The 26,108-nt window shown below is 42.3% G+C and overlaps 1 protein-coding gene and 2 long non-coding RNA genes across 5 annotated transcripts in view; 2 read left to right on the top strand and 1 right to left on the bottom strand.

Moving 5' to 3' along the window:
• Positions 1 to 20,392, bottom strand: part of LOC140626164 (uncharacterized) — a 48,081-nt gene extending 27,689 nt beyond the window's left edge. The window contains exon 1 of the long non-coding RNA XR_012025359.1: positions 20,096 to 20,392. This is a non-coding gene — a long non-coding RNA (uncharacterized lncRNA). The remainder of the gene's footprint in view (positions 1 to 20,095) is intronic.
• ZSCAN16 (zinc finger and SCAN domain containing 16) lies at positions 4,387 to 17,337 on the top strand. 2 transcript variants are annotated; one of them, XM_072813743.1, is made up of 4 exons: positions 4,387 to 4,611; positions 4,936 to 5,400; positions 6,092 to 6,230; positions 14,263 to 17,337. In XM_072813743.1, the coding sequence occupies exons 2-4, from the start codon at positions 4,975 to 4,977 to the stop codon at positions 14,781 to 14,783; spliced, it is 1,086 nt and encodes a 361-aa protein (XP_072669844.1). In that variant the 5' UTR covers positions 4,387 to 4,611; positions 4,936 to 4,974; the 3' UTR covers positions 14,784 to 17,337. The 2 variants fall into 2 exon arrangements, with proteins under 2 accessions (XP_072669844.1, XP_072669843.1); XM_072813742.1 differs by having other exon boundaries at positions 4,488 to 4,611; positions 4,936 to 5,361.
• On the top strand, positions 19,822 to 21,325 carry LOC140626167 (uncharacterized). Of its 2 annotated transcripts, none has more exons than XR_012025367.1 (2): positions 19,822 to 20,218; positions 20,565 to 21,325. It is a non-coding gene; the product is annotated as an uncharacterized lncRNA (long non-coding RNA). The 2 variants fall into 2 exon arrangements; XR_012025366.1 differs by having other exon boundaries at positions 19,822 to 20,296.
• Positions 21,326 to 26,108: the final 4,783 nt, after the last annotated feature.

Raw genomic sequence — 26,108 nt, 5'->3', positions numbered from 1 at the left:
TACTTTTTCTATGTTCTAATTCATTTACTTCTGCTTTTATCCTTATTTCTCTTCTAAACTTTTCCTTGAGGATTTCCTTCTTCTAATTTCTTGAATGCTTAGTTCATTTATTTTCTCTCTTTTTAAATAATGAAAGCAAGTAATATACATCCATCAAGTATTGTTATTTTTAAATAGTCTACTAGTGGTTTTGCGGGGTGGTTTTTTGTTTGTTTTTGGTAGCTTTGGAAGATAAATAAGAGGTCCCTGGTTGTCATACACAGGACTGCCTGCTTATGCCTCAATCGTGAGAGCAGAGAGGCTCCATCCAGGTAAAGGAAGGATGTAACTAAGACAAGGACCAGAGCCAGGGTTTTTCCAGGCTCTGTGACAGCACTAGGAAGCCTCATCCTGTCTGACATCCAACCACTCAGGTTACCACAGCCAAGTGCTCCAAGGCTCTGGCAAGCTGATTGTCTGAAGTGAATGGCTGCCTGAAGCTAGGGACATACCTGAAGAATATTCTGGATTCCTCAGGACCTGGAGGAGGGTTTATGTTTGGAACCTGGGAGAGAATTTGATACAAGACATTAGATTAGGAGGGAGAAACATGCTGATAATGCACTGCACTGCAGGGGCGGGGCAGAGAATAATTGATCGTTGTCTGTTTAAATTTGCTCAGCTGGCTATGAGGATGTGTTACATCACAGTCAAGGGAAGGGGTTGGCTTTCCATCATGTACTTCTAATGGGAAGAAAAGCAGAGGTTATGCTGTTTTTAAATTTCTCTCCCAGAGAGGACAGTTGTCTAAGGCTAGTTTACTTGGAAGTCATTTCTGTGTTTCCTAAATGACCCCTCCAGATTTATTTTTTCATTTTTTAAAAGATTTGCTTATTTTAAAGAGTGTGTGAGCTGGGAGACAGCAGAGGAGGGAGAGACAGAGAAGCAGTCACCCTGCTGAGCATGGACCCTGAAATCATAACTTGAGCCAAATCATGAGTTGATGCTTGACTGACCAAGCCATCCAGGTGCCACCTCCAGGTTTATTTGACCACTTATATTTGCCCTATGAAGCACAGTGAAGTTGAATCTGATTTTCATCTTCAAGGAGTTACATCATCTTACAAAATGACCTGTCAGGCAAAGAATTTCAGAAAGGGATATTGATAACATTCCCCAAACAGGGAAATTGTTTGTGGGTTGTGAAGAATAGATGAGGTTTTAAGACAAGTGTCTTTCCTGTTTACACCCATAGTAAATTTTTGTAAAATGTTAAATTTTATAGGTGTGCCTGACTGGTTCGGTCTGTAGAGCATGTGACCCTGGGAGTTGTAAATTCAAGCCCCATGTTTGCGCAGAGAGATTATTTAAAATCTTTTTTAGGGCAGCCCGGGTTTAGCGGGTTCAGCGGTTTAGCGCCACCTTCAGTCCAGGGCGTGATCCTGGAGACCCGGGATCGAGTCCCACGTCAGACTCCATGCTCTCTGTGTGTCTCTATGAACAAATAAAATCTTTTAAAAAATGTTTAAAAAATAAAATAATTTTTAAAAAGTTAACTTTTGGGATGCCTGGCAGTTGAGTGTCTGCCTTTGGCCCAGGGCTTGATCCTGGAGTCCAGGGATCAAGTCCCACATCAGGCTCCCTGCATGGAGCCTGCTTCTCTCTCTTCCTGTCTCTGCCCCTCTCTCTGTGTCTCTCATGAATAAATAAATAAAATCTTTTTTTTTTAAAGTTAACTTTTATAGAAGTATATAATGTATAGAAATCAAGTTCTCTTTGAGCTTACCCCAATTGAGAACACATTTAAGATAATTATTCTACAAAAATTTGAGTTTTCCAATTTAAATAATGTATTTTGTATATGTTTGAACATTGGTGAGTTTTTTATAGATTTATTTACTTATTTTAGAGCTCAAAAACTGGGGGAGAGGCAGAAGGAGAGAGAATCTCAAGCACACTCCCCAGTGAGTGCAGAGCCCAAGTTGGGCTTGATCTCACCACCCTGAGATCATGACCTGAACAGAAATCAAGAGTCCATGGCTCAACCTGCTGAGTGAACCAGGTGCCACTTGTGTAAGTATTTCTATATAAATAATTCCAAGAAGCTAAGTTGCTGGATCAAGAGGTACAGACATACTAATTTTAAAAAGTCTTGCCTTCCAAAAATATACAACCTAAGAGTGCCTGTATGTTCACATACTTTCCAATAGTGAATATGACCAATCTTTTTATCTTTCGTAATCTGAATAATTTAAGAAAATTTTATTGTTTTAATTTAAATTCTTTATTAGTGAACTTGAATGGTCTCTTTGTGTTCTGTAAATGCTCTGTGTGCTGTAAATGTAAGTTGTCAATTTTTCTATTGGTTTGGCGGTATTTTTCTTTTTTTTTTTTTTTTGGAAGAGGTCTTTGTATATTGGGAAAATCAGTCTTGTGTCTTTAGATGGGTGACATTTCACTCTGAGCTTATAATTTAGTTTTTATTTTCTTCATTTAAAATTTCAAATTTTTACATCACCAGTTTCATTTATCTTTTTTAAAAAAAAGATTTTATTCATTTATTCATGAGAGACACAGAGAAAGAGAGGCAGAGACACAGGCAGAGGGAGAAGCAGGCTCCATGCAGGAAGCCTGACATGGGACTGGATCCCAGGTCTCCAGGATCACGCCCTGGACCGAAGGTGGCGCTAAGCCGCTGAGCCACCGTAGCTGCCCTTCTTTTTATACGTTTTCAGTTATGTGTCTTTAGGGTTTTATGTCATGATTAGAACCCTCCCCACTCTGAGGTAGCAAGAGCTTCCCAACCTATCTTCCTCCTTCTGTACTTGCCCAGACTTACAAATTTATTTTTAACACAGCAGTCAGAAATTTATTTTCAATACCTATACCTGAACATGTTACTCCCCTGCTCAGAAACTCTGAATGACTTCCCATCTTGAAGTAAAAAGAAAAAAAAAAAAAAAAAAAAAAATATATATATATATATATATATATATATATATATATCCTTGAACTCACCCAAGACCCTCCTATCTCAGAGACCCTCTCTCTACTCCCAACATCCTTTTGTTGCCCTAGCTCCAGCCACTCGAGCATCTTTCCTGTGCCTAGAATATTTCAAACACTCTACACTCCAGGCTGTGCCTTTGCTACCCCTCTCCCTGAAACAGCTTTGAACCATGTGAAGTGCATGTTTTCTTCTTCTTTTAATGATACCATTTGGACAGGTATCATGGACAGGTATCCACGATATCACCCCTGATGATACACCCATTCATCTCCCTCAATCTTTGCTCAAATGTCAGTGTACTAGTGAGATTCTTTATGACCACCCTATTTAAAATTGCATTACTTCATTCTCACCCCAAACTTTGTATTTCCTTTATTTCCTCCTTGGCACTAACACTCACCATCTAACACACTATATATTTTTCTTGTTTATTGTCTGCCTCCTTACCTCATACACACAAGCACACATACTAAATTACAAATTCCATGAAGGTAAGGGTATTATTTTCCTTTAAACTATAGTTCCAGCTTCCAGAATAATGCCTTGGCATAGGGGGACCTGGGTGGCTCAGTGATTGAGCGTGTCTGCCTTTGGCTCAGGTCGTGATCCCGAGTTCTGGGATCCAGTCCCACATTGGGCTCCCTGCAGGGAGCCTGCTTCTCCTCTATGTCTCTGCCTCTCTCTGTGTCTCTCTCATGAGTAAATGAATTTTTAAAAAATCTTTTAAAAAATTGCCTGGCATAGCAGATGAATAATCAGTATTTGGGTAAGAAAGGGAAAGAGGGGTAAAAAAAAAAAAAAACTAAGCATTTCTAACCCATCAGATTGGCAAAGATCAAAATATTTTATGAGGTTGCATTGACAAAGACAGGTAAACATGAACATCTCTAGTAGGTTCTATGATTGGTAATTTGGCACTAACAAAAGTACAATGTCCCTACTCTGTACTCTAGTAATTCTATTTCTGGTAATATATTCTATGTAAATACCCTTACACATGAGAAAGATTTATGTTTACAGTAATTTGCTGCAGCAGCGTTTCAAAATAAAGATTGAAAACAACCTATATGGCCATCAGTGAAGTAATTATTAATAAATGATGGCACATATGAAAAATACTACGCAATTGCTTGAAAAGAAAAAAAAAAAAAGCAGGCTCGAGGGAACCCTCTATGCACCGTCTCCAGTATTAGCTGCTGGGAAGGCGGAAGCAAGGCGCGGAGATGCTACCGTTTGTGCAGGAGGGAAGGAAGGTGCGTGTGTCCGGAGGAACACGGGAGGGCAACACTAGATGCTGGAGAACACGTATTCTTTTTAAACATTGAGCTGTGATAATGTCTTACTTTTCTACACTACGTATTTAATCAGTAAACCTAAAAAATTCTTGAGAACCGAGAGGCGCGGCGCCGCCCCCCGCACAGCGCGCCGGTGTACGTGGCTGCCCTCGGGGTCTCCCGTGGGCGGGGCCGGAAGGGAGCCGGGCGCCACCAACGAGGCGCGGCTTCCTAGAGCGGCCGGAAGTGCCGAGGCCCGCGGCGGGGCGCCCTGGTCGGCGGAGTCCGGTCTTTGTTCCGGTGGCCGAGGGGGGCCGCCGTGGCGCTTGCGTCCGTGCGCGCGTCAGGGTGAGTCGGCCGTGTCTCCTGGGCAGGGAAAGGGAGGCGGGAGGGCTCCCTCGGCGTGGTCCCGCGCTTGTGCAGGGGCACGGGATGAGAGCGGACGCCCGGGAAGCTGCGCCCCGCGGGCCGTGGAATCTGCGTGGTCACTCGGTGCTGACGGGTGCGCGCCGCTTCAGTCGCGTGAGAAACCCGAGGGTCTCCCAGGTGGTCTAAATGAGAGCCTGGTGTCAGACCGTGGCCCCGCTTCAGCGTTGGAAGACGGTCTGCTCGCTCTGGTCCCTTCGTGAGTGTCCTGTCCACAGCAGCTTGGTCGTTTCTCTGCGGTAACAGGAGTCCAGCCCCAGAGAGGACCGTCCTCACGCAACCAGAATGGCCGCAACCCCGAAACCCGAAGAACAGGAAGGACTCGTGACGATCAAGCCCGAAGACCACGCCTGGGCACAGGACGCGATCACCGCGAACCACAGCCCTCACAGGAGGGAGCTCTTCAGGCAGCACTTCAGGAAGCTGTGTTATCAGGACGCTCCCGGACCCCGCGAAGCCCTCTCCCAGCTCTGGGAGCTCTGCCGCCAGTGGCTGAGGCCGGAATACCACACCAAGGAGCAGATTTTAGACCTGCTGGTGTTGGAGCAGTTCCTGAGCATTCTTCCTCGGGACCTGCAAGCGTGGGTGCAGGCGCACCACCCGAGGACAGGAGAGGAGGCGGTCACCGTGCTGGAGGACCTGGAGAGGGAGCTGGAGGAACCGCGCAAGCAGGTGGGAAGGGGACACTCGGCTGTGAAAGGACACCTGAAGGTCTGTAGTAGGTTATCCTAGCGAAGAGCAAGGCTTAGGGAGGGACCTAGCTGCCAGTGTCCAATAACTCCAGTGTGGCTGAGTAAAGACACAGGAAACGGGATTCAGAGTCAGTTTGGAAGGCTGGGATCTGGGAGAAGTTACAGGAAGGCAGGTAGGCTTCAGAAGTAAACTAAGCGTTCTCCCAACATTCATAGCTATCTATTTAAAAAATGGGCTACCTGGTAAAATACCTCATTTTTATTCTTTTTTTGTACTGTTTTTAAAAATTCAGTGTATGTTTTACACTTTACATATCTTCATTCCTTCTAACCACCTTGCAAGAGCTCTGTAAGCACTTCATGCTTGAGGCTATCCTATTGGACAATGCAGTTAGAGAAGAAATGCCCCCATTGGGTGGCAGTTGGACTAGATAATTTTTAAGGTTCTTTCCAAGTCTGAAGACCGTGATCCTGAACCTGTGCCAATCTTTGTGAGACACTGAATTTCACTCTAGAGTGGCCTGAGGTGTAGAGATTAGTTTCTGCCTCTACTTTTTTTAGTCATTATTACTTCTGCACTTCAACGAGAATTTTTCTCTTTTGTGTTCCTGGTCCCTGGCAAATGCTTCTTTTGATCCTCTCTCTGAAGTTCTTTTAAGTTCTTTCACAAAATCTGCCTTATAAGCCCAATCATACTTCATTGTTCCCAGCTCCCAGCCACATCAGAAAGACAGGACACGCTTTTGGACAAGTTGACCCCCTTGGGAAGGCCCCATGAGTCACTGACTACCCAGCTCCGTCCCAAGAAGACTCAGCAGGAGCAGGAATCCGGGGAGCCCCAAAGGAATGGTAAGGAGAAGTTTATGTGTGAGGGAAGATGTGGTTCCTTGTGTTAGGAGCTTTCTCCCTTAATGTTCTCCTTTGCCAAGTTTTCTTGCTAATCCTCCATCTCACTGTGGAAGATTTTATCCCCCCCTTCTTACCACTGCCTCATCATGGAAAGAATTAAATTTTAGTTTTTCATTAGACTTAAAAGCTGCTTTTTGGCCCAATGATTGGGGGGATGGGATTTAAATACTTAATAATACATTTCTGTTTGTTATTGGGTGATCCTAGTTCTAAATTCTCTTAAATTTAGATTTTGAGCAGGAGAATTTGATGCCTTGTATTAGTCTATTAGAGCTACCAGAACAAAATACCACAAGCTGGGTGACTTACACAACAGAAATTTATTTTCTCCGTTGTAGAGGCTGGAAAGTCCAAGATCAAGGTGTTAGCAGCCTTGGTTTCTGGTGAGGCTTCTCCTTGACTCACAGACTTGCTGGGTCTTCACATGGTATTTATTTATTTATGAGAGAGGCAGAGACAGAGGGAAAAATAGGCTCCATGCAGGCAGCCGGACATGGGACTCGATCCTCTGTCTCCAGGATCACACCTGGGCTGCAGGCGGCGCCAAACCACTGAGCCACCTGGGCTGTCCTCCTTAATTACTTCTTAAAGGCCTCTTTTCCAAATGCAGTCACACTGGTGACTTAGAGCTACAACACTAGGGGCAGGGGAAGGCTGGCATGAAAGCATAACATTCTAAGAATAGCAATTGCTCTGAGTTGATTTTGATTTTGATAAAGAGAATTTTGAAAAATCAAAAGCCAGTAGGGAAGTAGCCAAAGGCAGATGCTCAGCCATGGTATTCCTGAATACCATGCTGAGGAAACAGAATTTCATCCTATCACAGGGATGTTTGTTACATTATTTTATTTAAAGTAGGCTCCATGCTCCAACACCAACACAGGGCTTGAACTCAAAACATTGAGATCAAGACCTGAGCTGAAATCAAGTCAAATACTCAACCAACCATCTAGGTGCCCCCGTTACATTATTTTACATAGAGATAGAGGAGTGGATGACAGATTGGTGTTTAACAATCACTATCCATGGGCAGCCTGGGTAGCTCAGCGGTTTAACGCCACCTTCAGCCCAGGGCCTGATCCTGGAGCCCCGGGATCGAGTCCCACATCGGGCTCCCTGCATGGAGCGTGCTTCTCCCTCTGCCTGTCTCTGCCTTTCTCTCTCTGTCTCTCTCATGAATAAATAAATAAAATTAAAAAAAAAATCACTATCCATGATTCTACTTTTTTAAAGTTACAAAGATATTGGAAGGATATCTCCAAATGTAGACAAAGATTATTTGAAGGTAATGAAATCACAGGTGACTTATTCTTCTCTATTTTCCAAAGTCTGTAAGTAAACGAGGACACCGCTGTAAATAGAAAATAAACAAAAGGGGGTTGAGGGGAGACCACTTTCAAATATAGAAGATTATAGACCAGTGCTCAAATAAGGCTGGAAAGAGAAAATTCAAGAGATATTTGTTATTCATTTATTAATGAACAGGTCTGATTAGATACTGATAGTGGGGGGTATTTTAATAAAAATCCAAGTTTGTGACTTGGGCAACTTGCAGATAATGGTGTCAGTAATTGATAGGAAAATCAGAAGGTGGGAATATCGTGTGTGTGAAAACAATGGATTCAGCTTTTATACATGTGAATTTGCTCTATCCCTAAAACATGCATCCAGTAGGCAATACAGATTAAAATATGGTTCTAGGGGATCCCTGGGTGGCTCAGCGGTTTGGCGCCTGCCTTTGGCCCAGGGCGCAATCCTGGAGTCCTGGGATCGAGTTCCACGGTTGGGCTCCCGGCATGGAGCCTGCCTCTCCCTCCTCCTGTGTCTCTGCCTCTCTCTCTCTCTCTCTCTGTGTCTATCATTCATAAATAAATAAGCAAGTGAATAAATATAAATCCTTAAAAATATATATATAAACTTTAAAAAAAATACGTGGTTCTAGGGGCACATGGGTGGCTCAGTCAGTTGAGCCTCTAATTCAGCTCAGGTCATGGTCCCAGGATCTGGGATTGAGCCCTGCATTGGGAATGTGTCCATGCTCAGCAAGGGGTCTGCTTCTCCCTGGACCCTTCCCCCTGCTTGTGCGCACGTTCTCTGTCAAATTAAAATCTTAAAAAAAAAAAAAAAAAAAAAAAATATATATATATATATATATATATATATATATATATATATATATATATAAAATATGGTTCTACATATGGGAGAAAGATATAGAAGGAGATAAGAGGTTTGGGATTCCTCAGTGGGTACATGATAGAAGACATGGCTATAGGTGAAGTTTACCAAGAAGAATATATATATATAAAGTGAGGAGAAGAGAGACACCTGCAATCAAATAGGGATTGGGGGTCTGCCTTCCTCTCAGGTCATGATCCCAGGACCAGATACCATATCAGGCTCCCTGCTCAGTGAGGAGTCTCCTTCTCCCTCTGCCTGTCCCCCTGCTCATGCTTTTTTTTTTTTTTTTTAAGATTTTATTTATTCACGAGAGACACAGAGAGAAGCAGAGACATAGGCAGAGGGAGGAGAAACAGGCTCCGTGTAGAGAGCCTGATGTGGGACTCGATCCCGGGATTCCGGGATCACGCCCTGAGCCAAAGGCAGATGCTCAACCACTGAGCCACCCAGGAGTCACTCCCTTTCTTCAAATAAATAAAATCTTTTAAAAAAGAGAGAGCCACATGTAAATTTCTGAGGCATGCCACCATTTGAAGTTTGGGTGGATGAAGAGGATTCTGTAAAGATCAGGGACTGTCAGATAAGAGAAGCAGGAGAGGGTGGTGTCACTAAAGACACCAGGAATTCCAGCCAGCTATAGCCAATGCTACTAATAGGACACAGGATTAAGAACTGATAAACATCAACTCACTGAATTTGGCATTTAGAAGTTAATGGTAGTCAAAAATAGTTTCAGAAGGCAAAAGGTAAAAGATGCAGACTATTTTAATAAGCTTTAGTAAGCTTAACTATATGGAGTCTTCATCTTTTTTCTGTGAGCAGGCCTATTATAAGAAATTTCTCAGGCAGCCCCGGTGGTGCAGCGGTTTAGCGCCGCCTGCAGCCCAGGGCGTGATCCTGGAGACCCTGGATCGAGTCCCACGTCAGGCTCTCTGTATGATGCCTGCTTCTCCCTCTGCCTGTGTCTCTGCCTCTCTGTCTCTATGAATAAATAAATAAAATCTTAAAAAAAAAGAAAGAAAGAAAAATTTCTCTCTGCTTTTGGGAGGAGACAGGACATGCAGTCAGTCGTAAAATAGGTCACAATAGGGCACTTGGGTGGCTCAGTCAGTTAAGCGTCTGCCTTAGGCTCAGGTCTTGAGCTCCATGTTGGGCTCCCTGCTCAGCCAGGAGCCTGCTTTTCCCTCTCCTTCTGCCCCTCCCCCCCTGCTCATGCTTTCTCAGGCTGTCTCTCAAATAAATAAAATATTTTTTTAAAAAGGGGGAATCACAATAATGTAATATGTCAACATGCTAAATTCTGTGTAGAACATACAATTATTGATTATGACTAATTGTGCAAAACTTTAAGTTCTAGATGGTCTTTCCTTGGTCTTTTTTAATATTTTTGGACTGGTTTCACTCTACAGCATGTTACAAATTCAGAAAAATACACAGTTCCTATACCTAAAATTGTAGAGGCTTATATGTGTTGCTATTTTTTTTTTTTTAAGATTTTATTTATTTCTTCATGAGGGACACAGAGAGAGAAAGAGAGAGAGAGAGAGAGGGAGAGGCAGAAACACAGGCAGAGGGAGAAGCAGGCTCCATGCAGGGAGTCCAATGTGGGACTCGATCCTGGGTCTCCAGTATCACCCTGGGCTGAAGGCAGCGCTAAACTGCTGCGCCACCTGGGCTGCCCTGTGTTGCTATTAAAATAACTTTCCAAGGGAAAATATGAATTGTCTTTTTTTTAAGATTTTATTTATTTAAAAAAATATTTTATTCATTCATTCATTCATTCATGAAGAAAGGGGTGGGGGGGCAGAGGGAGAAGCAAGCTCCCTGCAGGGAGCCTGATCCCAGGATCCTGGGATCACAACCCGAGCCAAAGGCAGATGTTTAACCACTGAGCCACCCAGGCGTTTTCTTAATCTAATCTACTGAAAGGTGCTTCCTGAAATGTAGTTACCGTACGAGGCCTGAGAATTTTTAGGGAATACATTTGTCTGCATTGAACAGTATGAATATGACTTTTTCCCTAAGGTACAACACCAAGAGCCATACACAATTTTTATCTGTGTCACCACCATCAACACACCCCTTACCAAAACAACTGAGAAGCAAAATACAAAACCCACCAAAACAATACAAAAACAAAACAAAACCCTGCAGAAATCATAACACATTTCAAGACGTGTCTCTCAATTTTATTAAAAGCATATTAATGTCTGGTCCAAATCCTCATTTTACATTTGAAGAAATATACCCACAGTGGTTGTGATTTAGTCTGTTTCCAAAGAGTAAAGGCAGAGCTAAGATTACAGTCAGAACCTGGGGCTCCTGCCTGCTGGTCCAGAACAATCATTAACAGCCATCAGGATAATGTACCAAAATTTAGTCACTATCTTTCAAAAATAAATTTATCATTAAATAAACTTTTACACACTATATCTGGTTTAAAAATTTCATTTTATCCATACCAGTAAGGTATTATTTGTATTAGCTGTTGGCTAGGGTAATAGGACTACTCTCTGTAAACATAACTGGGAATTAAAACAGTAGTACTCCCTTAATACAGAATTATCTTCATAGATGACAGAAAAACTTGGGAGAGCAGAGTATCTTAGAATTCTTTGTAGCACAAATGTGCTAATTTTTAATACTTTAAAATTAAAGTATCTCAAAGGGAACTTTTTGGACATGCTACTCCCCACAACACTGATCCTCCATTACCAATAAATAAAAGTCTCCTTAACTCTGTTCCAGATTCACTTCACTCAGCTTTTAACCTTGTCCTTGCTCCCCTAGACCGTGAAGCAAGTTGTACACAAGATTTTAGATCCAAATATTTTTCATTTTATCTGCTCTAAAAGGTCTCGAGGGGCACCTAGGTTGGCTCATTCAGTTAAGCATCCAGCTGTTGATTTCAGCTCAAGTCATTAGATCAAGCCCAGTGTTGGGTTCCATGCTCAGCGAGTTGTCTGCTTGAGATTCTCTCTCTCCCTCTGTCCCTCCTCCCACTTAAGCTCTCCCTTGCACTCCCCCTCCTGCCCCGCCCCCCACCATCACACCATCCCCAAATAAGGAAATCTTTGAAAGAAGGTCTCCTGGAATCCTATTGGCCTGAGACTCTGAGACTAGCTGGCACTTAGATATATAAATAAAGCTCTGAAACTCCCAATTGACCAAGAAGTAGACTACAGGTCTCTGAGATGAGAAAACTTACATTTGACAATTTCCATACAATATTATTCTGTACATTGTTCTGTACAGATGTAAGGGAGAGGACTGTCATTTCAATTGCTGACCCATGAAAAACCAACCTTGTATTCAAAATAAGAAAGAAAATAGCCTTTTGAAGTCCTGGTGGGATTTTTCTCTAGATTTCTTCTGAAATTGTGGGGGAAGACTCATCCTGAGGACTAGTAGATTACACTGAAGATGGTGAACTGACCTTAGAATAAACCTTTTGTTTCTTTTTTTTTTAATATTCATCTTCAGTAAGCCACAGGAAAGCCAACCACTAGTGACAGCTATATATAAAAGAAGTGGTTGAACCAATATGATGATGTTTGAGAACGCTTTTCTTAATGGTATGAAAGTGTCTCTAATTTCCATGATTCACTTGATCATTATTACCCTATTAACTCAGCAATACTCTGTTATACATTATACTTTCACAAACATTTTATCATACATCCCCTCATCTAATCAAACTATGGGTAAAAAGGAGGGCACAGAGGTGATAAGGAAACCAAAATAGGGATGCCTGGGTGGCTCAGCAGTTGAACGTCTGCCTTTCAGCTCAGGGCGTGATCCTAGGATCAAGTCCCACATCAGGCTCCCTTCTCCCTCTGCCTATGTCTCTGCCCCTCTCTCTCTCTCTCTCTCTCATGAATAGATAAAATCTTTAAAAAAGAAAGAAAGAAACCAAGATAGTTGTCATCTGCCAAAATTTAAACAATCAGATAATTCCCAGACTGGAATCTAGACCTCCTGGTTCTAATTTAGTCTTTGTCATTTCTAGCCAAAGATAATATGGCATTTAGATTCCAAAACAATGTCAACTTAGAGCAAATATCCAAACTTTGAGAAAGTCTACTGCCTGGTTTAAAAAAAAAAAGTCGTTAAGAAGGAACAGATTTGAAGACTGGTATAGCAAGGGGATATGGTGATGACAGTGAAGGGCAGACTTACAACATGGCAGTCAGTGAGCCATGTAACCTAGTGTTTTCCACCCCAAGCCCAGGCATTGAAATATCTGGTAGCTCTTGCTGCTGCTTCCATCATGCCAAGTGACCACTGAAAGCAGTAATTAAATGAACTGTTGCACAGTTAGGATTCCTAGATTTGTTGAAATGGTGGTCACAGCATGATGAAATAGGTGACACTTTCTCTTCCCCCCCAAAATCATCAGAACAGCTATTTTTTCATAAAATTCATCTTAACAAATATTGAGTACTTGCTATCGTGTGCTATTTTGTGCTAAGCTTGGGGTTGAGGACATGGGGAGCAGGAAGAGGGAAAGAGCACATCCAATTTAGGAGATTAGAGAAGACTTCCTGGAGGAGAGAGCATTTGAGATGGACCTTGCATAATAGCTAGGCCTGTGGTTCTCAAAGTGTGTTCCCTGGACCAGCAATATCTATCACACCAGGGAACTTGTTAGAAATACAAATTCTTGGGGATCCCTGGGTGGCTCAACAGTTTGGCCCCTGCCTTCGGCCCAGGGTGTGATCCTGGAATCCCAGGATCGAGTCCCACATTGGGCTCCCTGCATGGAGCCGGCTTCTCCCTCTGCCTGTCTCTGCCTCTATGTCTCTCATGAATAAATAAATGAAATATTTTTTTTAAAAATGTAAAAAAAAAAAAATACAAATTCTTAACCCATATTCCATCTTTTTCAAATCAGAAGTTCTGGGGTCAGAAAGCTTGGCGTTCTGTTTTAATAAGTCATCCAAAGTGATTCTGATGCACAGTCAAGTTTGAGGGAACCACCATGCTAGGATTTGGATGGGAAGAGATGAGAGTGAGGAGATCAGTTTCAGGGGGAAAAAAAGTATTCAACCCAGCACACCAGACCATCCATTGTCACTTCCTGCTAATTTTCCTAACCTACATACTCTTGGTATGCTTTCAATTAATTATTTACACATTCCCCTCCTTTGATGGTTCCCACTCACTGCATTCCTTTTAGATTCCTAATCCCAGTCTTTTCCACTTTTACTCAGTTTTATTGCCACTTAATCACCTGTGTTTTAGGCCCCTGCATGTTTCTCCCAAACTTTTACCTCTGCCCCATCTCTATTCTGTAATCCCCATCGGTCCCTCTTAGTCCCTCACCATTCTGCCTTTGCAAGGGATTATAACCCCCTGATCCACATCATTGCCTTTTTCCTCTCTTCTTAGTCTGTTCCCAAATAATGTATCCTGCTGCTGTCTTCCCTACTGGCCTCTTAGTCTCTTCCTTATAATATCAATATATGTTTTGATGGTGCCAAATATCTAGTTTGTGCATTGTATGTGACTTTGTTTTGTTTTGTTTTTAAATATTTTATTTATTCATGAGACACAGAAGGCAGAGACATAGGCAGAGAGAGAAGCAGGCTCCTCACAGGGAGCCCAATGTGGGACTTGATCCCAGAATCCCAGGATCACACCCTGAGCCGAAGGCATACGCTCAACCACTGAGCCACTCACGCATCCCGACATTTTTTATAATACATTTATAACATTTATGTGTTCTTTCTTTCATAGGGTTTGCTTCTCAAACCTAGATTAGGACATGTTTGTGAACTCTTTGTTACAGGTAATAAAACCAGAATTAAGGATGAAGCTCTGTCCCAGAAGGAACATAGGCCCAAGGATACAGAATTCCTTGGGAAGATAAATGACAGACTTAACAAAGACATTCTTCAGCATCCTGAATCCAAAGATGCTACTGAAAGTGAAGGTAGATTAGAGTGGCAACAGAAGGAAAGAAGACGCTATGCATGTGATGACTGTGGGAAAAGTTTCAGTCACAGCTCAGACCTTAGTAAGCACAGGAGGACTCACACTGGAGAGAAGCCCTACAAATGCAATGAATGTGGAAAAGCGTTCATTCAACGCTCCCATCTTATTGGACACCACAGAGTACACACTGGAGTGAAACCCTATAAATGTGAAGAATGTGGGAAAGATTTTAGTGGGCGCACAGGTCTTATTCAGCATCAGAGAATCCACACAGGTGAAAAACCCTATGAATGTGATGAGTGTGGGAGGCCTTTCCGTGTAAGTTCAGCCCTGATCAGACATCAAAGAATTCATACTGCAAATAAGCTTTACTAAGATGGTGAAGTAACAGAAGTTCTTCAGCTACTCAGGTCTCCTTAGTTATCAAAGAATATGCCTTAGGAACTGTGAGTATCCTGAATGTAGGCAATGATCCTCAGTCATTAAACATTTCTCTGGCACCAGAGAATATACCTGAGGAAATTTCCTTTTATTTCTAAATTAGTTCAGTTTCTTAAGAAGCATTAAGGGTTATTTTGGAAATGTCTATTGACAGCCTGTTCACTTGCAGCCCAAAATTACCATGTTTCCTGGTTGAAAAATAGTGAATTCTGTTTCTCAGCTTTCCTTTTCACTTGACATTCTGTGTATGACGTTAGGGAAAGCATTCACATTTTTCTCTGCCTTCATTTCTCCTTCTGTAGAGGACATAGTAGGGGCCTACCAGGTATGTTGTATTAAGTTAAAGCTTCTTTTGACGTTAAAAACTAAAACAAGGGCAGCCCGGGTGGCTCAGCGGTTTAGCGCCGCCTTCAGTCCAGGGCCTGATCCTGGAGTCCCCGGATGGAGTCCCACAACGAGCTCCCTGCATGGAGCCTGCTTCTCTCTGCCTGTGTCTCTGCCTCTCTCTCTCTCTCTCTCTCTGTCTCTCATGAATAAATAAATAAAATCTTAAAAAAAAAAAAAAACTAAAACAATACTATTTGTTTTCCATCACTACTGATTTAATGACCTAAATATTAATCCCCTTTTTATCTTAAAGTAGGGGGTATAATCATTTTGCAGAATTTGTTTGCCTACACTAAAAAAGAGGAAACCATCAGGGACACCTGGGTGGCTCAGCGGTTGAGCGACTGCCTTTGGCTCAGGGTGTGATCCCAGAGTCCCAGGATCAAGTCCCATATCGGACTCCCTGTATGGAGCCTGCTTCTCCCTCTGCCTATGTCTCTGCCTCTGTGTGTTTCATGAATAAATAAATGAAATCTTTAAAAGGAGGAAACTATCAGAAAACACAGCAGGGCAAGGAAAACGTTCAAGTGGAAAGGAAAGCCTAAGTGATTAGTAGGAGCTGCTGGGACCGGGGATGACAGTAATGAGGATAAGTCACTCTTCTGAGACTCAGGTCCCTCTAAACAGAGAGAGATGGGGAGGGATTGGTCCAGAACTGCATTGTCCAGTGGAGTAGCCAGTGCCCACACATGGCTGTATAAATTTAAAATTAAATTCACTCAAAGTAGAGAATTCTGTTCCTTAGTGATATTACAGGTCCTCAGCAGCTACATGCAGCTAGCAGCTATTGAACTAAGCAGCACAAATGCACATTTTTATCATTGGGACATTGCTGTCCTAATCGATCAACAGTAATGCGTCTTCCAATTTAGGTATTGTGTAATTCTGAGTTCAGGAAGGTAGTAAAAGAGACACATGAAGAGACTGTAGTAGCAACAGGAGATAAAATATAAACACTCTAAAAAAGGTATTTAGTAATAACTTTATAGCACTTTTTTAATTTTAAAAAAAGTGTATTGTAATTGGATGATTGAAGATTATTAAAGTAAATACAATAACCTCATCTAAATTGAAAGCTTTAGGGGATCTCTGAGTGGCTCAGCGGTTTGGCGCCTGCCTTTGGCCGAGGGCGTGACTCTGGAGTCCCAGCGTGGAGTTCCATGTCAGGCCTCTTGCATGGAGCCTGCTTCCCCCTCTGCCTGTGTGTGTCTCTGCCTCTCTCTCTCTCTCTCTCTCATGAATAAATAAATAAATAAAATCTTTTTAAAAAATTGAGAGCTTTAATTACCCATCAGATACCTATGCTGATAAGAAACTTGCACTCTTAGTTTATTATCTCAATCCAATTTTTTCTTTTTGGCTTGGAAATGTATTAGCAGTTCATGTACTTGCAACAGTTTTACATTCCTAGTTTGAGAATATCATAACATGACAAAAATTGTGCCCAGAGGCCCAGCACATCAAACCACCATGAATCAATGGTTCTAGGAATAGCCATCCCCAGAACAAGCAGGAAGGGATCTAATCTCTTCCTGAAGACAGGAATTACACACACTTAATTCTGTATTGTGACTAAGTAACCACCTGTCATTTCTGTCTCCACTACTACTGGAATATGAATCTTAAGTCACTCCTTGTAACACCATAAAGATAAACTGAACCTTTATATCTATTGAACATAATGCTGCTTTAAAAAAATGTAAATTTACTTTGTCTACATCAACTGGTAGAAAAATTTAAACCATCAAGTCTCATACTTGTTTTTATGACTTAGAAGTACCTGAGCAGGGGATCCCTGGGTGGCTCAGCGGCTTAGCGCCTGCCTTTGGCCCAGGGCGCGATCCCGGGATCGAGTCCCGCATCGGGCTCCCTGCATGGAGTCTGCTTCTCCCTCTGCCTGTGTCTCTGCCTCTCTCTCTATGTCTATCATGAATAAATAAATAAAATCTTAAAAATAAATAAACTATGCAACATCTTTATAAAAAAAAAAAAAAGAAGTACCTGAGCAGTATTTCAAAGCATCTGAAACAAAGGATTTTTAATGGTCCTGAAGAGAAAAGTAAAGTATTAAATCTTTAGTATTAGAAATATCCTTATTTTTTTTTTAATTTTTTTTTTTTTTTTTTTTTTTTTTTTTTTTTTTTATGATAGTCACAGAGAGAGAGAGAGCGAGGCAGAGACATAGGCAGAGGGAGAAGCAGGCTCCATGCACCGGGAGCCCGACGTGGGATTCGATCCCGGGTCTCCAGGATCAAGCCCTGGGCCAAAGGCAGGCGCCAAACCGCTGCGCCACCCAGGGATCCCGAAATATCCTTATTTTAAAAATAAAGCTAGATGTTGAAGGATAGCTTTTCCCCCTTTATCTTTTGTCTTGCTGAAAAACAAGACAGAAGCTGTTGGCAATCTCTGTAAATGAGAAGCAAAGGTACAGGGGATCCCTGGGTGGCTCAGCGGTTTAGTGCCTGCCTTCGGCTCAGGGCGCAATCCTGGAGTCCCGGGATCGAGCACCCGGCACGGAGCCTGCGTCTTTCTCTGCCTCTGCCTCTCTCTCTCTCTCTCTCTCTTTCATGAATAAATAAAATCTTTTTAAAAAAAGAGAGAGAGAGAAAGAGAAGCAAGGGTACAAGTGAAAGAACGAAAATAATCTCATACAGGCATCAATCACATTTGAGACTGGGTCACAGGATACAAGCCATACAAAGGAGAACAGATGAACTCCTTATCCCAAGGTACAGAGTCTTATAAGCACAGCATGTATTATTTCTCTATCCAACAAGTATCCATTCTCACCCCTCACCCTGACCATAACATTATTTGTTTATAATCAAAAAGCCCATCAACAATGAAAACTAGAAACCTTGACATACTTCAACAAAACAAGCTGTTCTCCCCTGATCCCATAAGGAAGTCATATTGAAGTTCTGAAGGAACTCAGAACTCCTCAAATCCCCTAGAGCAAGTTTTCTCCATCTTGATTCTGTTGACATTTTCAGCCAGACCTAGTTCCTTGTACTGTCTTGTCCCCTGCATTGTAGGGCATTTAACAGTATTCTTGGCTTTCAACCACTAGATGCTACTACACCAACTATAAGCAAGCATTTTTAAGGTGGATCAAATGCCCCCTTGAGGGGCAAAGTCGCCCCCAGTTGAGAACAACTTATCTGTAGAAAAATAATCTGATTTCTGACTGTTCCTTATACACAGTAAGATTCGACTTACAGATGGTACATTTAACCAGCACTGCTTAGACCCTCTTCCTACCCCAAAAAATGATTAACGGAGTACCTAAACTAACAGCAATCATGCTGAAGAATTCATCTGCTTTAGGAAGCCATACCTCACTGTTGAAGACCAGGGGAATCTGCACTCAAGACTCTCCTCTTCCCTCCCTGGCATACTTATGGTGCCACCCTCTCATTTGCCCCCTGACCCAACTAAGAACAAAAACTTTTGATTGAGATCTGCACTGTCCACTATAGTAGCCACCAGGTACACATGGCTATGAAACTAAGGAACTACAATTTTAATTTCACTTAATTTTAATTAAATTTAAAAACATAAGGAGACAAGGACGGGCTGCCTCAAAATGAGGTACCACTATAGCATTTACATAAGTTACTGGAAAGACAGCTGGTGCAAGGACACTCCTCTCCTCTTCTGTCCCCCTGAAAGCAGAAAATAAATCTCCCATGTGAAAGGTACCAGGAGGTAAGGATACATCCTTAGCACCAGAGATGGGAAATTTAGAGCCCAGAAGGCTGTATAGATAACCCTTGTTACTGTTTACTAATTTACTACCCCAGCCCAAATTCTGTTTAAAATTCCTTACTGATTGAAGCTCCCAAAGTTAAGTTTTCTCTGTCCTCTCAATTCCTTACAGGTATATTGTCTCTTTGTCTAAAAAGTTTAAAGACTTCCTGCCTTGGTCATTTTTAGGTCTTAAGTTCATTATTGGGCTTCCATCTGGTCTTTTCTCCTGTTAACCTGTCTCCAATAAACTTAATTCTTAGTCCAAATGGAAGACCACGAAGGGTACAGGAAGAAATTTTCCTCCCCTCCAGCGCCAAACCCTATTCTACGTACTGAGGATATAGCAGGGAACACGATCTCTGCCCCATTAGCTTATGTTACAGTAAAGGGAGATATTACTTCACACCAGCGAGAATGGCTAGTATCAAAAAGACAAGAAATAACAATTGTTGATGAGGATGTGGAGAAAGAGACCTTGTGCACTGTTGGTGGGAAAGTAAAGTGGTGCCACCACTGTATGACAGTCCTCAAAAAAACTAAGTATATGATCCTGCAATTCCACTTCTGGGTATTTATCCAAAGAAAACAAAAACAATAATAAAGATACACGTGCCCCCATGTTCACCGCAGCATTATTTATGACAGGTAAGATACGGAAACAGCCTAAGCGTCCATTGATGGATGCATGGATAGAGAAATTGTGGTATACACGTGCAAGAGAATGTTACTATTGGTGGTGCCTGGTGGTGCGTCGACAGGCAGGCATACCCTACGGAGGGGAGCCGAGAGCACGCGGTGCGCAAACGCAACCGCAGACACAGCTGCCCAGGGGCTGCGCATGCGTCCCGCTGGGGCACCGCACAGCTCCCTGCCTAGCCCCGGAGACCCCAAGGCCCCGGAAGAAGGCGGTCGCGTGGGGGGCGCCGCATCCGGACGCCCGGGCGGCACACTGGCCCCGAGCGTCCAACCCCACACTGACTTCCCTTCACGGGTCCGTCACCCTGGGGGTTGTTTCCAACGATAACCCGTCACGGTCCCAGTTACCGCCGTTCTGCCCCGCTCCGGCCCAGCGCCGGGCCCGCCCCGCCACCCCCTGCCCCATCACTCACCAGCAGCCCCTCTCTCCGGCCGGTTTCCTAGCCCGAAGCGCCGCTGTTCCCCCCCCAGCGCCAGCCCTTCCAGCCAGCGGCTCCGGAACCATCAGCTACCAGTAACCGGAAGTGGCTACAGTCGTAAGAGCGCCGGGAAAAGGGTTCGGTCCTCCCCGAGGCCAGGAACACTCGGGTTCCAGCCTGAAAGAGACCAGAAAGGCGGGTTTGGGGGGCTCCCGAGGGCTCGGTCAGGCGGCGGGGTAGATTCCCATAAAGCCCCTTGACCGTGGGGCGGGCCACATCGTCAGGGTTCCACGGGAGGTCCGAGACTGGCCGTGGGGACAGGCCTCTGCGCCCCGCCACCTCTCATGTGGAAGAAAAGTGAAGGAGAAAAGCAAAACCGGCCACCCCAAATATGCCTCTTTGATGTAAGGACAGTTTAGGCTGGTTATTATTATTATTATTATTTTTTTTTTTTTTTTTTTAGAACAAACGACTGGAGCTCTGAAAACCACGTGAGAGTTACTTCATTGTAAGAAATATTTACATGTGTAGGGGAAATTTCCATTTGTGAGGATGTCTCCGGGAGGAAGAGAAGGAAGGACTCCAGGCCTCCAGAACCTCTTGTCATACAGAAGATAACACATCTGTGTAGCAATCCCGTCCTTCAGGACTGTGCTTCACCCCAACCCCAGAAATCTTCATTTGCGAATAGGGCCATTTCACGGATTCACTGAGTTTTCCTGGGTCTCGCACTTGCACAGGAGGTACACCTGTTACTGCCCGGTTTCTCTCCTGTTAACCTGTCTTTTTATTGGGTGTTGGGGGTATCTCAGCCAAAAACCTAGAAGGCTAAGAGGGCAGGCTACTTTGGTTCCCCCCCGCCCCATAAAAGTAAACTGCAGGACTTGAGTAACAGACAAGCCATGACGAATGGACAAGGTTGTGGTCATTGTCCAAAGGAGCTTCATATATGTGCTCCTTTCAGCACTCTCACCAGACTGGGCACCTGGCACAGGTAGGCTCTTGAGAAGTAGTTACTTGGATGAATGAGGACAGATCTCGGGAGGAAGGAATTAATAAAAAAGAAAGGGGAAGGTGAATCAGATTGATTAAATTTAGCTAGTCGACAAATCAAACCATTTTTCCTGTCTGAAATGTATCACATATCTGCATAGTTTAAGGGCCACTGTGCGTTGGAAGTGGGAGAGAGATCTCAGAATATTAAATGAGGAAGATTATGCTCTATTTTTAAAAATATTTTATTTATTTATGTTACAGAGAAGCACAAGCGGGGGGAGCAGGAGAGGGAGAAGCAGGCTCCCCACTGAACAGGGAGGGAGGCTGGTGTGGGTCTCCATCCCAGGACTCTGGGATCATGACCTGAGCTGAAGGCAGACACTTAACTGACTGAGCCACCCAGGCACCCACTTATACTCTAAAGATCAAATGCAATAATAGCAAGTAATATAAAATAGAATGTGATAAATAGATTGATAAAATCCTGAGAAGAGAGACCTGTTATTCGAATAACAGACTAGTGTTTAGAATGAGTAAGAAACAGTGAGACAAATCCTTGACTTGAGAGTATGGGGGAAGTGTCACAGCGATTAGATGGGGGGGGGGGGTGGAACATTCTAGAGGGCAGTAAACACGGAGTTGCTAATGTTAGAAAGAAAGGAAACAATCTACATGTCTATCAATAAGAGAATAATTACATATGCCATATTATATAATAAAATACTATTCGGGGGCTTCTGGGTGGCTTTGTCAGTTAAGCACCTGCCTTTGAGTCAGATCATGATCCTGGGGTCCTGGGATTGAGCCCCAAGTCAGGCTCTCTGCTCAGTGGGGAATCTGCTGCTTCCTCTCCCTCTGCCCATCCCCTCTGCTGTGCTCTCTCACGTGCTCACTCTATCTCAAATAAATAAATAAAATCGGGATTCCTGGGTGGCGCAGCGGTTTGGCGCCTGCCTTTGGCCTAGGGCGCAATCCTGGTTCCCATGTCGGGCTCCCGGTGCATGGAGCCTGCTTCTCTCTGCCTGTGTCTCTGCCTCTCTTTCTCTCTCTGTGACTATCATAAATAAATAAAAATTAAAAAAATAATAATAAATAAATAAATAAAATCTTAATAAATAAAATACTATTCAGCAATTAAAATAGCAAATTGTCATTGGAAAAAGTAGTGTCAGGACAATATGTATTCCACATTTCTTAAAAGAAAACTATGTGTATATAGATGTAATTATATGCTGTGCTTTTGCATGTGAAGGAAAAGAATGCACTCCAACCTGAGCAGTGATCCCCTCAAGCTTAGAATTGTGAAGACTTCATAGTATTCTCAAGCTAACAATTTCACCTGCCAGATTCACAAATCCTGAACTGTAGAAATCACCAGACTCCTGTGACAGAAACAAAGGATTCAAACACTGTGACACAAACACTGTGAGCTTCATGTTTCCCTTGTCCTCAGGCCCCCAGTCTTTGCCCAGTCTTGTCCCAGAATGAAGCATTATCTTTATTATCCTGGTCAGGGGCAGCGCGGGTGGCTTAGTGTTTTGGCGCCGCCTTCAGCCCAGGGCATGATCCTGTAGACCCAAGATAGAGTCCCACGTGGAGCTCCCTGCGTGGAGCCTGTTTCTCCCTCTACCTATGGCTCTGCCTCTCTCTCTGCGTGTGTCTCTCATGAATAAAATCTTTAAAAAAAGAGAAAAGAAACTTTATCCTGGTCAGGAAGTAAATCTGGTCCAAAAGGAGATGCATCAAAAAAAAAAAAAAAAAAAAAAAAAGGAAATGCATCTATGAAAAGACAACCTGAAAGAAAAATCATCAGAAGACTTGGAGAAATGTGAAAAATCCTTGGAGAATTTCTTTTTTTTTTTTTTTTCCCTTGGAGAATTTCTTGCAACATTCTAGTTAATAGCATTTGGGGATAAAGATGTCAGCTTTTTTTATATACACGTAGATTCTAATCTTTATCATATTTTGTTATTTTAATCTTTCAAAATATAATTTAGAAAAGGCAAACAAAGAAGTTTAAAATTGTTTTAGTGATAAGGAGAGAAGGAACCACTCATGGTCAGTGATGGAGGAATGATAATGATACTTAAGGAACATGAATCTAGTATAACCATATCTGGGATGGAATAGAGTTATAAAGACTATCTCAAGGCTGCAGTCATATAGGTATGAGGTAACTAGAACTGAGAACAGTGGTTATGGTCATGGAAAACAGCAACATTTCAAAGGAGAATCTGCTGTCTCTGATGATTTCTCCTTTACGTCTGTATTTCATCAGAGTAAATCAAGGAAGCTTCTCAAGATGGCATAAGCTGGAAATTGGTGATATTGTTAATAAGATCCCATGGTGTTTACATGGATAACTGAATTTAAGAAAAATAAAGAAAATTCCAAATCCAGATGGTTTCACTGGACATTTCCACCAAACATCTAAAGAATAGGGGCATCTGGGTGCCTCAGTGATTGAGCCTCTGCCTTCGTATTCGGCTCAGATCATAATCCCAGGATCCTGGGATCCAGTCCTGCAACAGGCTCCCCACAGGGAGCCTGCCTCTCTCTGTGTGTCTCTCATGGATAAATAAAATCTTTTTAAAAATTCAAAAATTAAATAATTCTTATATTAACCTTTCCAGAATACAAAGATCAGGTTATACTCTACCCATTTTATGAGGCTAGCATATCTTTGATTCCAAACTTGACTTGGACAGTGTCACTAATGAACAAAAGTTACAAAAATGCAAAAACTAATATTCAGGCAAATCCAATATATTGAAAGGATGACATACATTATAACCAAGTTGGTTTTATTCCAGGAATGCTAGGTTGACTTAACATTAGAGAAAATCAATGTAATTCATATTAACATGTTAAAGGACAAAAATAATATAACACTCAATAGCTTTAGAAAAGGTGATAGAGTTTAACATCCATTCATAATTTTCAAAATTAGCAAATTAAGTAATTGAAGGATAGTTCTTAATCTGATAAGAATATCTACAAAGCCTACAGCTGAAATGATGTTACTTAACTGTACCTCCCCATTTCTTTTTCTGTTTGTTGATGATGGAGTTCAAGGCAGGCTGCCCCCAAATATGCCACTTTGGACTATTGATTATTTTGAATTAAAATTACCTAAAAAACAGCCAATACAAAAAGGAAACTCTGACCCTCCTTTGTCCCTCCTGAAAGCAGAAAATAAATCTCCCATGTATTGGGAGGAATGTACCCTCCCAGCCAATAAAGAGATGTCCTCATCACCAGAAACAGGAAATTCAGGGCTGAGAGACCTTATAAACAACCTTGTTACTTCTTTACCAGTTTCCTACCCTAAGCGAGACTTTTTTATCTTGTGAATTCCTCTCAAATTTATTATTTCTTTGTCTAAAAGGCGTAAAAGCTGCCTGCTTTGGCCACTTCCTTGAGTACCATATTGTTATGAACTCTCATATGAACAACCCTAAAATTTTTTCCTTCAGCTAGTCTGTCTTATGTTGATTTAATTATTAGGCCAACCAAAAAAACTAGAAGGGAGAAAGCTTTTACTCCCCTACATTATTTACAATTACTCCAGTTTTCTGTTCCCTGGGTTGTTTCTATGTATGTTTTTTTGTTTGTATGTTTGTTTGTTTGTTTCTATGTATGTTATAACTGCCCCTTCCCTTTCATTCTCGGCTCTTGATTTTATTAGGTGTCTTCTGATGTTTGGTGTCACTTATATCTAAGAACAAAGTCAAAAAAAAGAAAAAGAAAAAGAAAAAAGAACAGAGTTCTGTGCTGGTTAATGTAGGTAGTATGTGTTTCCACTGTAGTTGTAGGAGGCTGCTTCTGCAGCTGGTCTTAGCCCAATGGGAAGACCCAATCCCGGTTGGACATATGTAGGCCTTGGACAGGCCTTCCTCTAGGAAATGAACAGGGAGCAGGCAGACAGGCTGGAAAGCTACACAGTTACCAAAACATGGACCTCTCTCTGAGGTGGAAAACTTCAATATACTTCACTTCTAGACAATGCTATCTTTATTTTTCCTCCTCCTCATTCAATTTTTTTTGAAGACTTTATTTATTGATGAGAGACACACAGAATGAGAGAGAGAGAGAAAGACAGGCAGAGACATAGGCAGAGAGAGAAGCAGGTTCCATGCACACAGAGCCCAATGTGGAACTCAATCCTGGGATTCCAGGATCAGGCCCTGGGCAGAAGGCAGACACTTAATCACTGAGCCACCCAGGCATCCCTCCTCATTCCATTTAAAGGTCCAGAGTCATCTCAAAATTTGCCATACTTCTTTCTTAGGCTTCAGTTGCTTGGTAAGAGCCTTTTTACTTGTTTCAGAAAGTGGGTATTAAGCTGTAGGCAAAGGACAAAGCCTCAGCAGCCTGCTCGGGGAGATCTCCAACTGCCCCAAATGCAGTTCTTAAATGAATGACTCACTCTTACCCTTTATCACATTTGGTCCTGAGGTTTGAATTTCTCCAGTGATACTAAAGAGGAAGCAGGTGTGAGAACCCAACCACCTGTTAAGCCAGATATTAAAGAGATTCGCAAAAATGTGAAATAATTCCACTCCTTTCACTAACTGTTTGTTTTGGAAGATATAATTAAATTCCATAAGGTATATTAAGTTAACATGTAATGGGAATATTCCTGTCATTTTAAGGAGTAATTTTTTTTAAGGAGTAATTTTTTTAATTCCTCATTTTAAATTTTGAACACAACGAATCGTGATGTATATGTGAACCACATAAAAATAAGCTCTTTGGGGTCCTCATTAATTTTCAAGAATATAAAAGGAATCATGAGACCTCAAAAAACACTTTTTAAGACTTTATTTTTGAGTGATCTCTACACCTAACCTGGGGCTCAAACTCACAACCTCAAGATCAAGAGTTGCATGCTCTTCTGACTAAGCCAGCCAGGCTCTCTGAGACCAAAAGGTTTGAAAATTACTATGCTAGTCCATATACTATATATGAAGTGATGCTTCTGAAACTAAAATACAGCAACTGGGGAGAA

The sequence above is a fragment of the Canis lupus genome, chromosome 37 (genome assembly GCF_048164855.1).
Source record: "Canis lupus baileyi chromosome 37, mCanLup2.hap1, whole genome shotgun sequence".
Classification (NCBI taxonomy): Eukaryota; Metazoa; Chordata; class Mammalia; order Carnivora; family Canidae; genus Canis; species Canis lupus.
This window is presented reverse-complemented; position numbering and strand designations above follow the sequence as displayed.